Below are 15,297 nucleotides of genomic sequence, written 5' to 3' on the forward strand. Positions count from 1 at the left end.
AACCTGGCCTGTCGGTGGCGGTTGAACACGAAGCTAGGATCACATTGAATGAGTCTACATTTGAGCAAACGTATAGGGGGCAGTATCTAGACAAATATGGTATTATTCAACATTCAGGTGCACATGTTGAGAGCCTTATTTCAAAGTTAAAAAAAACCCATTTTGATAGAGTACCTGATGAAGGTGTGTTGCATTTCCTCCATGGTGTACATTTCGCATGGCAGAAGAATACTTGTACTGCGGCATTGTGCGCATGAGGGCTTGGTTAGCCTGTGCTCGAGCGCCAGCTGTTTGGGTACCAATATTCGCTGTCAAAAAAGAACGCATTTTAGAAGTAAACAGGGACATTTTTCTTACCAATAATGTAGTTTCTCAAAGTCCCTCCACGAGCATGCATCATAATAGGAATTAGGCCACACCCAGCCAGAGGTAAAAGTTCTGCATAGAAATGTACTACTCTCCAACTACCTCAGTTGCACGTCTAGCCAAGTCAAAACAAAAAAAGGATTACAAAGGGACGGGAACCAAGCATGCACCGTCATGAAAACACAATGACCAACCAAATTAAATATGACGACTGCAATAATTAACGATCAAGTTAGGTGTCATAGTAAAATAGGTTGAAAAAAGACGTACGTCCATCAAGTTCAACCTATGCTAAATTTAGACAACAGGTACTTTATCCTATAGCTATATTTACTTATTGATCCAGAGGAAGGCAAAGAAAACCCCCCAGTGACATACCATGCAATGATATCTCATAGGAAGGAATTTATTTTTCCTTTTGACTCCAAGAATTGGCAATCGGATTAATCCCTGGATCAACATCCTACCCATGTATACTTATTTGGTATATCTCTATATACCTTTCCTTTCTAAAAAGATGTCCAACCTTTTTTTGAACAAAATCGATTGTATCTGCCATCACAGTCTCCATGGGTAATGAATTCCACATTTTAACTGCCCTTACTGTAAAGAACCCTTTCCTTTGTTGCTGGTGAAATCTCCTTTCCTCCCACCTTAAGGGATGCCCCCGAGTCCTTTGTACAGCCGTGGGATGAATAGTTCTTTTGAAAGCTCCTTGTATTGTCCCCGAATATATTTGTATATAGTTATTATATCCCCTCTTAGACGCCTCTTTTCTAATGTAAATAAATATAATTCAGCTAGGCTCTCCTCATAAGTTAGATTGCCCATCCCCTTTATTAATGTGGTGGCTCTTCTCTGCACTCTCTCTAGTTCCATAATGTCTTTCCTTAGAATTGGTGTCCAAAATTGAACTCCATATTCAAGGTGTGGTCTTACTAATGCTTTGTAAAGGGGCATAATTATGTTTACTTCCCTTCCATCCATTGCCCGTTTAATGCAAGATAAGATCTTGTTTGCCTTTGCAGCTACTGAATGACTTTGGGCACTATTGCTAAGCCTGCCATCTACAAGCACTCCTAAATCCTTCTTCATGAAGGATTCCCCCAATTTATTCCCATTTAATGTGTAAGTCGCCTTTTTATTCTTGCATTCCAAATGCATAATCTTACATTTATCTGTATTAAACCTCATCTGCCATTTACCTGCCCACGTTTCCAGTCTCTCCAAGTGCTTCTGAAGAGAAATTACATCCTGCTCTGATTCTATTACCTTACACAATTTAGTATCATCAGCAAAGATGGAGACTTTGCTCTCGATGCCAACCTCAAGGTCATTAATAAACAAGTTAAAAAGCAGGGGTCCCAGTACCGATCCCTGCGGTACTCCACTCACGACTTTAGTCCAACCTGAAAAAGTTCCATTTATGACAACCCTCTGTTGTCTGTCCTTTAACCAGTTTTCAATCCAGATGGATATATTATTACGGAGTCCAATCTTCTTTATTTTGTACACCAACCTCGTATGAAACCATATCAAAAGCCTTTGCAAAATCCAAGTAGACAACATCAACTACATTACCCTGGTCTAAATTCCTACTTACCTCCTCAAAGAAACAAATAAGGTTAGTTTGGCATGATCGTTGCATTGAGTAAAGCAAGTTAATAAAATAAATTGTAAATTTAAATTGATTCACAGTAAAAGGCAAATACACAATGTTACACAAACTACAGCAAAAAGACTCACTTACTTGGGAATTGGGGTTGAAAAACAATACTTTCCTAGGTGTAAGGGCTCATCAATCCAAAGCTACCCTAAAAAGTCTTGGAACTGAAATCAACCTGCAGTTCCAAACGCCACAGATCCCCTCGCTCTCTCTCTCTCCAAAGGGCTGAAATTCATTGGTGCTTAGAATCTTAGAAAAAACTTTGAGAGACCTTGGAGAACACTGGAAAACATTATCTAATGGTCGCAAGGTGTTATAATACCTCTTTCATTCAAAAAATACTAAAGCCCAATCCAAAGCGTGAGAAATTCCTCCGCCGTTAATCAGAGGTAAGCTAGTAGACCCAACAGGGGTACCTGGAAATCTGAATGAACCAAGGGGCATGGGCAATTTGGCACCTCTGGCCCTGGTTCCCTCAATGCCACCCGCAGTGACAGGTCCCTACCAGTCTGGTGGGATCAATGGAAATGCAAAGGGCGTCCATTCATCTCAGGATGTGGATACTTGTCCTTCCCTCCTGTCCAAATGATCTTGACACCTCAGACATATCCTCTGTGGCTTTCATCTCCACCGTATGAGTAGACAGTGGCACCCAAGCTGGTAGCCCACTGACTCACTTAGAACACTGGCTCTGAAAGTCCCAGCTCATCTCTGGGCACAAGCATGTGTTTTAAAAGCACACTGTTCCATAAAATATACAATTTAAAAATATCCAAAGTCTTTGTTTTATGGGAAATAGAATAAGAAGCTGCACGTTATTTCTTACTAGCCATATTCCCCACACTCTATACAATAAACTTAGGGCTGGACTTTTAAAAGTCCCCCCCTTGTAGATGTAGTACCCCGAGACGCCTATACCAGTTCTAGGTGACCTGGGTAATTACTGGGTATCCCCATCAACCTAGGGACCCCTTGACTGTTATAGGGACACCTCACATCCCTATGCCCCATTTACCTTTCAGGTCTGTGCTGAAGAATACTGGCGCACAGCAAAAGAGTGGGTCACCAAGAAGTATGCTGAAAAATATTCTTTATTGATCCATAAAACAAATAGAAAACCTCCTACGCGTTTCATGTATGAAACCTTTGGTTCGGATTTAATAGGTCGCAATTCTTCGCGTGTCCGCCAGATGCCAAATATTCATGAATTGTAATGCGCATGCGCTTCAGTAATGTGTCGACTTGCAGGTGTTTCGTTTAAAAAACATACCACAGTGTGCTATTGTAAATTGGCCTTGGGACTGAAGGAAGAGGTTACAATAATGTATCAATTTAGGCTTTTCATATTAAAGAAAGACAAACACCAGTTTCTGTTATTCTCCAGAGTCAGTCCCACCGCCATGAGTGTTCAAATGCAGCCCGTGTTCCAAAAACCCAACAGAACGTACGCTTATTTAATATAGGCCGCGATTAATGCAACAGATAAGATGGCAACAGTTCAAATTTATCAATATTTTATCGAAAACTATGACTTTTACACATTTTCGCCAGCTCCTCATGTGTGGAAGCGTGCAATAAGGAAAAAGTTATGTAGCGATCCATGTTTTTTTCGTATTGATCCCGAATTTATTGGAGGGTATTGGTGTGTATCATCGGGTTTTTCCTGTATCTATGATCATGGAGATGGCAAAAGGCGAAAGGTCGTGTTAAAACCAACTAAGAAACGACAGTCGCTGGCAAGCAATCCCAAAGAGGATTACACGCAGGCGCATAGAGAGGTGATGCTCTGCTAGGGACGGATTAAAAACACAATGGCAAGCGTTTAATATTTTTTTTTTTTGTTCTTGATAAAATAAATATTTATTTACATTCATGATAATCATAATCATTGACAACAACCCCCCCCCCCCACACACACACACACACACCTACAGTACACCAAAGAAAAAGAATGAATGACAAAACAACATAAATCAGTTAATGGTTTTTTAACTCTCAATTCTCACAGTGCTGGGCAAATCAGATTTACATATCAAATTCGAGAAGGGATTTTCCAAAGCATTACTGTAAACAAAGCCTCAAATGGTTGGAGGGGGGATGGGTTGGGTGAGTCATGCGCAGTAATCAGCTAGTTCCCATCTCAAAGAGGATTACACGCAGGCGCAGTGAAGTGACGCTCGGCAATGGACGGATTAAGAACACAATGGCAAGCTTCAGAAAATGAATGACTGTGGAGGTGTCTGTCGATAAGAGTTTCAAATCCTTGAGCGAGCCTTGTGTGTGCGTGGGGGAGGGGGCTACAGGGTACAAGCTGCATGAAGTTCAAAGAAAATGACATACTTTAATTTCAAAAGGCAGTTCATCATAATAATATGATCCCTACACTCCCAAATACAGTACTGTACATAAAAAGCACACAAATCAACCATGTGCAGTCAAACGCACAGGGTCGCAGTCAAAAGCTACAGCACAGATTGAATATCGTAATATCAAGAAGGTTTTTGCAGGCTTATGGAGAAAATAAAAATAAAAAAGCAAGCAGTGGTGGGTGAAGTTACAGGCGCATGCGCAGTAATCATCTGCTGTCAAGCAGGAATGTGATTGAAACCAGAAAGACACACGTTCAAAGGAATGGTGTGGGAGAGATGTACTGCATTGTAGAGAAGATAAGTTGAAATACCCTGCAGTGCAGTAAATTATCCTGTGCGTGCGCGGGGGCGAGCGCTGTATATGCCGAAATGTGACACTGTTACAGTACTGTACACGCCTATGCGTTTCAACAATTTTCAAATGAGACATACTGCACATGCACGTATACAGTAAATATGCAAATTTACAATTACTGCGCGCGACCACGCAGACTGTGTACTGACGTAGGTTGAACTGCTAAGGTATTACACTTCTAAGACAACAGCTTGCGAATGCCCCCCTGAGTTTTTAGACGGTATTGCAGTATTGCAGACAGCGATAATAAAATGCCAATATCACGAGCGCTAAAATAAAGCAATTCACTCCGGACCAAAAAAAAACCCAATGCATCTGCCCGAGATTATCAGAGTGCCGCGGATCCGGCGCATTAGGATAAAGGCGGCTGCCACTGTAAATCCGTCAGGGAAGGATTATACATATTACTCACACCCACATGATAGCTACACCAGGATAGATTATTTTTTTATAGATCAAATTAAATGTGAGTAAAATAAGGAAAGTTATTATTGGCAATATCACATGGTCAGATCACGCACCAGTAATCTTAGAAATTGATTTAGAGGTAGGAATTATACAGAAAGGTGAGTGGTCATGGAGATTGAATGAGTCGCAACTGAAAAATAGTAATGTAGTACTAGTAATTGAGGATGCTTATAGAGGCTGTACAGAAAAGGAAAAGGGACCATATAGAGGAAGATATAGAAATATTTATGAAGGATATTCAAACTAAAACAATCACACTTGAGGCCAGAGCTAACTTAGATGCAATTATAACGTGGGAGGAGATAGAAAAGGTAATAAAAGATCTGCCTAATGGGAAAAGCCCGGGACCAGATCGTTTGCCGCATACTTATTATAAGACCTTTGCCAAATCCTTGATAGTATATATTCAAAGTATGTTTAATACACGGAGAGATACGGGTAATCTAGCCCAGTATATGTCAGAAGCTCATATAACAGTTATCCCTAAACCAGGCAAGGACAAACTAAATTGTGCAAGCTATCGCCCAATAGCGCTTATAAATGTAGATGTCAAAATCCTCGCCAAAATATTAGCAAATAGACTTAACGAATATCTACCGGAACTGATAGAGGGACCAAACAGGATTTATACCAAAAAGAGAAGCCAAAGATAACACTAGGCGAATTATAAATATACTGAACCAAGCCAAAAAAACAAAGACTCCAACTATGATACTGTCCATAGACGCTGAAAAGGCTTTTGATAGAGTGCAGTGGAATTTTATTTTTAAAATGCTGGAGCGTATAGGAATGGGTGATATGTTTAGACAGTATGTAAAGGCACTATATATAGTAACCCATCGGCAAAGGTCAAGGTAAGTGGACAGATCTCGAACTTATTTAATATACTTAATGGTACGAGACAGGGGTGCCCGTTATCCCCATTGATTTTTTTCTCTAATAATGGAGCCGCTAGCAGAATCAATGAGGAATCACCCAGATATTACAGGAGTTCAAATAGGTGAGAAAGAACATAAGATCGCATTATACGCAGAAGATATCCTACTGATAATAACTATCCCGCTGGTCTCATTACCAAATATAATGAGTGTTCTAGGTAGATATAGTTTAGCATCTAATTTTAAAATTAATTTAACAAAAACAGAGGCTCTCAATATAAATCTGTCAGCAGAGTTGGCAGCCCAGGTAAATGTAAATTTCCCTTTTGAATGGAAGTATAAAATATTTGGGTGCAAATATAACGTCAAGAGTAGAAGAGCTGTTCCAGGCTAATTACACCCCATTAGCTAAAGTAATAGAATATGATTTAAAAAGATGGAATAAGAATATTATCTCGTTGATAGGTAGAATTAACTGTATTAAAATGAATATCCTGCCAAGACTAATGTATCTGTTCCAGACTATCCCAGTGAAAGTACCCAAGCAATATATTGCCATGCTTCAATTTAAAATGAATAAATTTGGGAATTTAAAAAGCCAAGGATTAATATTAAAACACTGCAAATACATAAATCACAAGGAGGACTTGGTTTGTCGAATATTAATAAGTATTATCTTGCTACACAGGTGAACGCTCTTTTTGAATGGTATCATTGTACAAAAAATAAACTGTGGGTGGAAATTGAAAATAACTACTGTAAAAATATAGATACAAATAAGGTTCCTTGGCTCAGGAAGATAGATCGACCTAAAGATCTTTATGAACACCCTACTATTGGTGCAGCTCTATGTGCATGGGATGAAATATCCAAAGATGAGGGTTTGTGCGTTCCTATCCCCTCTCACTCCAATATGTGGGAACTCTGATTTTCCCCCAGGGTTGGATTCTAGAATATTTAATAAGTGGAGCCGAGTGGGGCTATTAAGACTAGGAGATTTGATGGATATGGGAGAAATCAGAAGTTTTAAATATTTTCAGGACCAGTTTGATTTTAAAGAAGTAGAAAGATGGCAATATACGCAAATTGTCCACTATATAGAACACCAAAATAAATTAAAAAAAATATGTTGAGGAGATTGAATCCTTTTGAAGCGGCGTTGGTATCGCTGGGTGCTAGAGGACATAATATATTGTATATCTATAAAACAATATTGGAAATCAAAGCTGAACCTAAACCCGGAGGAAAAGGAACTGGGAAAGGAGTACTCTGCACTAGAATGGACACAAATGTGGAGTAATGCCAGCTCCTCCTCGATATCGACGAATATATTGGAAAATATATATAAGATAATGTACAGGTGATATTATACGCCACAAAAATTGAACGAATACTATCCAGGAACATCTGACAAGTGCTGGAGAGTGTGTGGTGAGGTGGGCACAATGCTCCATATCTGGTGGAAGTGCAAGAAAATAAAGTGTTTCTGGGATGGGATAGTGGAGCAGATTTTTAATATAACCAAGATTAGAATCCTGAAAGACCAGAGTATTTTATTACTAAACAGAGAGGGGGTCAAAGGGCATAGAATTAGGAAATCCCTATTAATACATATGCTGAATGCCCTCAGCTCTCATATATAACAACTGACACAAGGTTAAAATATGAGTTTCTCTGGCAGCCGTGGTCTGAGTTCACTGGTAATAGAATACTGTAAGATGAGAGAGGAATCATCTGCCAAAATGAGAATAATATGGATAAACGGGTTTACTAAATACAGTATGGAGTTGACTTATTATCCGATTTTAATTTAAGTGAATTTTGTTTTGTTTTTGTATTGTGATTGTATTTATTGTTTAACAAACTATATCTATGATTATTATAATTTGTATGTTGTATTGTGATGTTTGGTTTTGTAGTGTATCATATTATGTTCACTGTTATAAAAATGTTGACAATAAATAAAGAATTAAAAAAAAAAATGACACAAGACATGTTCCTAATAAAACAATTTATTAACTGTAACAGTACTCGTGTTATATACCTTCTAGAGTACCTCTGCGGGCGACAAAATGTGGGGCACACTAAGAGAAAATTGAGGGAAAGATTCCTTGAGCATAAACGCAATATCACCAAAGGGTTCATGGGTCATGGTATATCCAGACATTTCACGTTGGAGCATGCACAGGATCCCCAAGGGTTAAAACTTTTGGGAATTGAGTGTCAGCATAGGTGCTATGAGAAGGGATAGGTTCCTGAGGTTAAGACAGAGGGAATCTTACTGGATTTTCAAACTACACACCATGGCACCTGAAGGTTTGAATGAAGAGCTAGATTTACTGGCATTTCAATAACAATAGTAAAATAAGAGGGGCATTTAGCCCTATATCCGCTAGGATTTTAATGCAGGTAGCCCTATAGCAGTTAGGATTTTAATAAATTTGTAATATGTATCATGTATAAAGTTGTTTATGTTGGTCTATAGGATTGCACTATGTGATATCAATAAAATGTTTTAATTTACTGGGTGCAATGATATGGGCTGGAAAGTTGGGACACTGCTCTTTTAATCTGTTTGTCTTGTCATAATCCCTATTGGATACTACTGAGCCATCAATACCCAAATAGGGTTAAACGGCTGGTAGTAATTTACTCATTAAGATCTTGGCCAATCAGCAAGATTCTAACTGAATTGATTGCTGACATTTAAGGTTTGCAGAGCACTGTTCCAAAATTATCCCTGAAGGCGTAGGTACGCCGAAACGTGTTGGATTATTGAATATTGATTTTTAATACACCAGAGGCTCTTCTAGTGGGTAGATGCCCGCTGAGAGTCAAGCTAAAGATTGCATAAACCAGGGACTCTAGCCTGTCTGACTGGGTGGACACAACGAGGGGAGCTCCGAGCATCCGGTAGCCCGCCCCCTGACAACGGGAGCTCCGAGCATCCGGTAGCCCGCCCCCTGACAACAGAAGTGCGTAGTGGAGTGGCAGGAGGGAGGAAGCTGACTCCCAGCAGGACGCCAGGATACCAGCAGCCGAACCCCAGACGGCAGCGCGACAACCCCCGAGTGGGAACACCCGAGGGACGAGCGCAGCACAGGGAGAGGCAGTGGCAGCAACATCTGTTCCTGAATCTGCCCGAGGATACGTGCAGCACCATTGATTCGGGGGGACACCTACCTTGTGCTACAGTGGACAGCCCAGGTTTACAGCCACACCGGGCCATTTTCTCTCAACACCCACAAAGGGAAAAGTTTTTTGTTTCTTTTATTCATCTTTAGTTATTTAGTATAAACTCATTGTTACATACTGTGTTGTCTCTTTAGTGTATAACAAACTTATTCCTGTTTGTTTATTCTTGTCCACCATTACATCTGCTGTTTACCATTAGCGCTCCTGTTTCTCTTTTTGTTTGTTCTTTTCTTTACTACAGTCCACCCAGGCAAGTTAGCGCAATGGATCAATAATTTAAAGAACAGACCGAATGGTCTAAAAGAGCAGCTACAGGGAATACTTATCTGCACCAGATAAAATGAATGCAAAATAGAGGGTGTTTTTCGACCCATAACATACAGCAGCCCAAAATGGAGGGAGGGTGAGAGAAAAGGGGGGGGGGGTAAGAGAGAAGAGAAGGGGGGGGGGAGTGAGGGGGAGACATTTATACATACAAGTGTACAGTATGTATGGATTGTGTGTATAGATGTGTATGTATACATACACCCATCTATACATATACAAACAACAAAAAAAAGGGAAGCGCTAACCAATGAAATATGACAATAATAACGTAATGTTTAGTACCCTAAGTGTAGACAATTAATCACACATGGGGGGCTGCCTGATGATACAAAAAACTGATCCCCTGGTCAGAGCTAGTGCATGGAAAAAGATATGTATCTGGAGGCGCCTAGGATAACAATAATTATAAAAAGGATATATAAAAACCAAGCATCGTGAGGAGCTACGTTTCACCTTCTAACAGGCTTGGTTTTTATATATCCTTTTTATAATTATTGTTATCCTAGGCGCCTCCAGATACATATCTTTTTCCATCTATACATATACAACCTACTTTATTTTGTACCATTGATTTTATTTGTAAGCTTACAATTCTGCTTAGTTTCTGAAGAAACTGAATTTCAGTGTGGTCTAAGTGACGTGTTCTCTGTGGTGTTGTGGTGTTTTCCATGTTTTATGTAAAGTAGTGTCACAGATTCTGTGATAAATTGAAACAGTTGTGATTTGTGAAAGAGAGGTAGCATGTGTACCCTGTCCTTATCAGAGCGCTAATAAAGATAAGGAGGGAGACAGGGTCTCAGGCTATACAAGCCGTTTCTGAAATAGTAAGACACAATAAAACAAGGAGCAACTAGAGGGAATAAGTGTCATGTTTTCACTTGGGTCTAAATTAGATCGAGTGCTCATCAACTAATTTTACAAAGGCCCAGATTCCCCCCAATTGTTTTACACTGAGGGGCCAGAAGTGTACCCCAATTAAATGTACACAGAAAGTTTAAAAATGTTTTCTTTAAACAAGAAGATTCACTATACCTTTCCATAAGATATCAGGAAGATAGTGGGAAAATAATACAAATGCTAGCCTGTTCCATCTAAAATTTTTGTTCATTCCATCCCGTATCACTTACCCATTCTATGACCTTGTGGAGGAACCCTAGGTACTTGTGTTGATGCCTGCCTCATTGTACTGATGTTAGAAGGCATACGTCTTGGAGGCGGTGCCCTCATTAAAGGCGTCTGCTGATGGTAGCTTGCTGTCAGATGAGCAATCATGAATTAGACACTATAAATATCAAATACGTACAAACCCAAACAATGTTTTCACTTAACATTTATTCAGTCTCTAGAAAGTGATATGAGAAAGCAAAAAAAAAAAAAAAAAGCAAATGAGGTTCTAAAAAGGGACCAGGGATAATGTACCAACTGTTCTGTAGATCGTTTCGTGCATACTTACGTGGAGGTCTGGAAGGTTGAGTAGTCCAATGGGGAGCTTGGCGTACAGGCGGTACGGGGCTTGGGCTATAAAAGGCTCTGCTTGGTGGCTTTAAGGGAAGAGTATATACCATTCAAATCAGTGTTATGGCAAATGACACGTATGAAAGAGCAAAATGGACAATATATCAAAATGCACAATCTAAGAAAACTAAAGCAAAGTGATGGATATACAAAAATACATGAAAAGTTCACTTTCCAATCTTGCTCACATAACATGGATCTTTACAAAAAACTGCAGATGGATGTTAGGTTGTGTTACAAAAGTAGTCGTTAGCTACTGTTCTCTTGGTCGATAATGCAGTATGGCTGATAAGCCAAGGATGCGTTGCTCAATGGACGGACACAATCAGAGCATTAAATAGGACTTGTCAAAAGGAAGAGCGCATTCAACTTTATGTTGTGCTTGCATTTCATGTATCAATAAATGTACTTAATGTCTTACTTTTGGGATTCAAACATTCTTCAATGTGCACAGCAGGCATCACGTGTCAATCTTTATTGTCAACCACAACTACACTTCACCCAGATCCAGAGGACAGGAAAAGAAGACGGCACAGGTAAGTCAACAAGAAAGTATAATACTACATACATTTTTTTTTTTAATCCATCGCTTCGGTGCTACGCCTCCCTGATGAAGGGGGCTCCAAGTTATTGTAGTCTCAAAATGTTTTTTTTTTTTTTTTTTGTACATACCTTTTGTTGACTTCCCTGATGTGCCGCATCTTCTTTTCCGGTCCTCAGGATCTGGGTTAAGTAATATATACTTAACCCATAAATTAACTTATGATGCGTGCACTCGCTATTTTATGCCTTCTTTGGTTTAAAATATGGTGGGCACGCTCATACTGTATATACACATATACACGCATATATACATCAATGCTGTTGTAAGAAAATGGGAAACTGCAGGTAGCAATCCGTAATAGTTTGTCACTGGTGCAGTGCAGGACTTCTATATTTATAATATTACATACTAGTATATCAACACAAAAAAAATGTGCTTAGAAGCGCTAGTCCCTATCAAGGCTATATAAACAATATGCAACAATATGCAGAAAGTGAAATTATGCCAGGGCAGCCAGAAAAACTGGTATGAACAACAGCAGAGAAGACAAAAAGTACAAATACGAACCAGCGCCCACAGGGATTAATAATGTCCAATGAGTCCAGAAGGAAGTGACGCAGTCACAAAACGCGTAGGGTCAAAGGTCACAGCGCCTTTGGAGAGAGCTGGTTCCATGTAGCGTTCCTGACCACCCCTGCAGGAAGTGACGTCATTGCAAGAGAGGTCCCCTTCTATTCGGCGTGTGTAGCTGTGCAGCTCCCTATCCTGCGTTCATTATGGGAATCCCCTGCATATCGCAGGGAGTCCGAGTCACAACCCCACACACCCAAACGCCTACGGAGGACTTTCTCTGCACCTGGCATCCGTTCCTGTTTGGTTTCACACGCTCGTATCCGGCCCTGCTATAAGTATGGTTTGGGGTTTTAACCCCTTGATGACCCGTTGACGCAGGCTCCTTTGTTTTAATAAATAGTTTTATTTTTCATCTTCTGTGTTATATGTATTTTATGTTGTTTGTACTTTGTTTTAATTGTTTCATGTAGTCTCTGTTTAACAGTATACACTATGATAATTTTTTCTGTTTCTGTCCACATGTCACGGACCCATTGATTGGAGATTTCACATTCATTGTACCTACTGGACCTTTTTTCCCCCCCCCTTCTGAACTCATTGGACATTATTAATCCCTGTGGGCGCTGGTTCATATTTGTACATACTAGTATATGCTACATTCACATGACACTGTTTGTGTGAGTTACATTACAGTATTATATTTTAGCCAGGGTGAATATGATAAACCTTGTTGTTGGCTTACTTGTGGCACAGCAGGTAAGAAATACGCCGAGGGCGGGTGGAATGACCCAAGGAGAGGACCAGGCATTGCTCTCATTGTTGCTAATCTCTGCATGTACTGATTGGTAAGAATTGCCTTTCTCTCCTCCTTTCGTTGAGCGAGGGCTACATACAGAGGCTTTGTACTGACTATCCTTCCGTTCATTTCTGTGACGGCTTTAGTGGCCTCTTCTGGAGAGGAAAAACACACAAATCCAAATCCTTTGCTGTGTCCACCATCTGTCATCACCTAAAATAGACAAAGAGAAAATTGAGAAAACAACGCACTAGATTTATTTAAAGGAGCAATTCATTTTTTTTTTTACAGCTTTGAAGTAGGGGGTCTCCATAGCTGAACCCCATTCACTTCAACTCTGGGGACCCCCTGCTTCCAGAGATAGACCTCCAAAAGGGGGTGCCAGGATCACGGCAATGTTTAAAGCTTCTGCGTCATGCAGGCCAACAGGAAGTCGAACCTGATGACATCACGGCTTCAAGGCTTGCAGGGCAGGGGATCTTTGAAACTTCAGAACAGAGTTGCTTCATATACCCATCTATTTTTCATGTCTCCCATGTTATCCTTCAAATAAATTATTTTTAATCAACTTGGGGGGGCCTATGCAGAGAGCAGCGAATTTTAAAAATGGCGAATTTAGTAAAAAGTTGCTTTTTTGGAGAGTTTTATTCTCCATATGCAGAAAAGTGCGAATTCTGCTATGTTTAACATGGATGCGTGTGGCGAGTTTAAATTGGCGAGATGCGCGCTTCAGAAACGTGTAAAAACAAATTCGCGCCTTTTTTTTCCCTTTGCAATGGCCGCGAGCGGCAGCTTCTTGCCAATTTTTTCTGGCGAGGCAAAAAGGAGACAATCGCGCCATTTTATTGGCGCGAACAGCCGCTAGATGCCGTTCGCGCCTCTCTGCATTAGGATATTTTTAAAACTGGCGAGATTGAGGTTCTCGCCAGCCGCGAGGCGAGTTTTACAAATAGAAAAGAAAAATTGGCGCGTTTTTCGGAACTCGCCATTTTCTGCTGTTTTCTGCGCGATTTTCTCCAAAAAATGGCGAATTTCGAAATAGCGCTGCTCTCTGCATAGGCCCCGGGATGTGCTATACTCCTTTTTTCTCCCGCATCCTGTGCGCCGTTTTTTCCAGCCTGGATTACAAATGAGCACTTCCCTTGCTGGATGCACGCCTTGGAGCCAAGAATCTCAACTATCAGTGAGTACTACATACTACTTACTTTTGGAGTTATGTCTCAATGCTGCATACTGTGATGTAATATTATTTTTATTACACTCTTAGACTTGTTTTATAGTTGGCACGCGCGCATGGTGAGAATGCTCGTGCACGTGACGCACATTTTGTGTGAACGTGACCGTGCTTTGAGCGACAGCCTATGACGCGCACGGATGTGTATATATGTGTGTTTGTGTGTGTGCGTGTATATATAGATTGAAAGATAATAATTTATTATATAATATTTTAAAAATTAAAATATAAACAGACATGTTAATAAATTATTTATTCTCACATGTTCAACTTTGATAAATACACACACACACACACACACACACACACACACACACACACCAGCCTCACTCTGAGCGGCAGCAGCGCGAAAATACTTTTCTGAGTGTTTCCCCCCGATCGGCTGGCTCCACACTCACTGCCGTGCGTGGCCCTAGTATAGAACGCCAGGCTAACCACAGCCAATTATAAGTGCTCCACGCGCACGGCTGAGCAAGCGCGCCCACTATATTACGGGCCTAAGTAGTACCTCCTATAAGTGTGGTGATGAACAGGCTAGAAAAGCATTACAGGCTATACCTTCCCCTAGGAACCATTAATCCCACTTGGAGTAAGCCCTAATGTGGCATCTACTACATTTTGAGTGTTTATTCAATAGATTACTGATCAAGTTTGCTGTAAGAACGGATCTAACTCCTATCAAATATTTTAATACTTGACTCCATCATTGGGACTTGAGATATATACAAACATATTTTCTTTTGTTACACCCGGTCACACTGATCCTGGGACTGTTTAGTCCAGTTTTTTCTATGATCTTTGAAACGTCACCATTACGTGAACCCTGCAAGTGGAGTGGCTACCAGCACCCCTACGGAGGTAAGTATTTCGAGAAGCAGGGGGACCCCTGCGTCAATCCTATGCAAAAAAAAAAAACTGCTCACTTGATTGCCTCTAACAATGTAGAAAATACGGACAGGTGTTTTAAAACTATAAAATACAGTAGAAGACCAGTTTTCTATTGCTCGCCAG

The 15,297-nt window shown here is 40.3% G+C and overlaps 1 protein-coding gene across 1 annotated transcript in view; it reads right to left on the bottom strand.

Moving 5' to 3' along the window:
- The window catches only part of LOC142466940 (embryonic polyadenylate-binding protein), a 94,670-nt gene that overhangs the window by 31,450 nt on the left and 47,923 nt on the right, over positions 1-15,297 (bottom strand). Inside the window, exons 8-11 of the mRNA XM_075572594.1 lie at positions 12,999-13,265; positions 11,078-11,165; positions 10,752-10,877; positions 175-308 (exon numbers count right to left, since the gene is read on the bottom strand). Of these exons, the coding sequence (XP_075428709.1) occupies positions 175-308; positions 10,752-10,877; positions 11,078-11,165; positions 12,999-13,265 (615 nt within the window). The remainder of the gene's footprint in view (positions 1-174; positions 309-10,751; positions 10,878-11,077; positions 11,166-12,998; positions 13,266-15,297) is intronic.

Source organism: Ascaphus truei, chromosome 15 (genome assembly GCF_040206685.1).
Source record: "Ascaphus truei isolate aAscTru1 chromosome 15, aAscTru1.hap1, whole genome shotgun sequence".
NCBI lineage: Eukaryota > Metazoa > Chordata > Amphibia > Anura > Ascaphidae > Ascaphus > Ascaphus truei.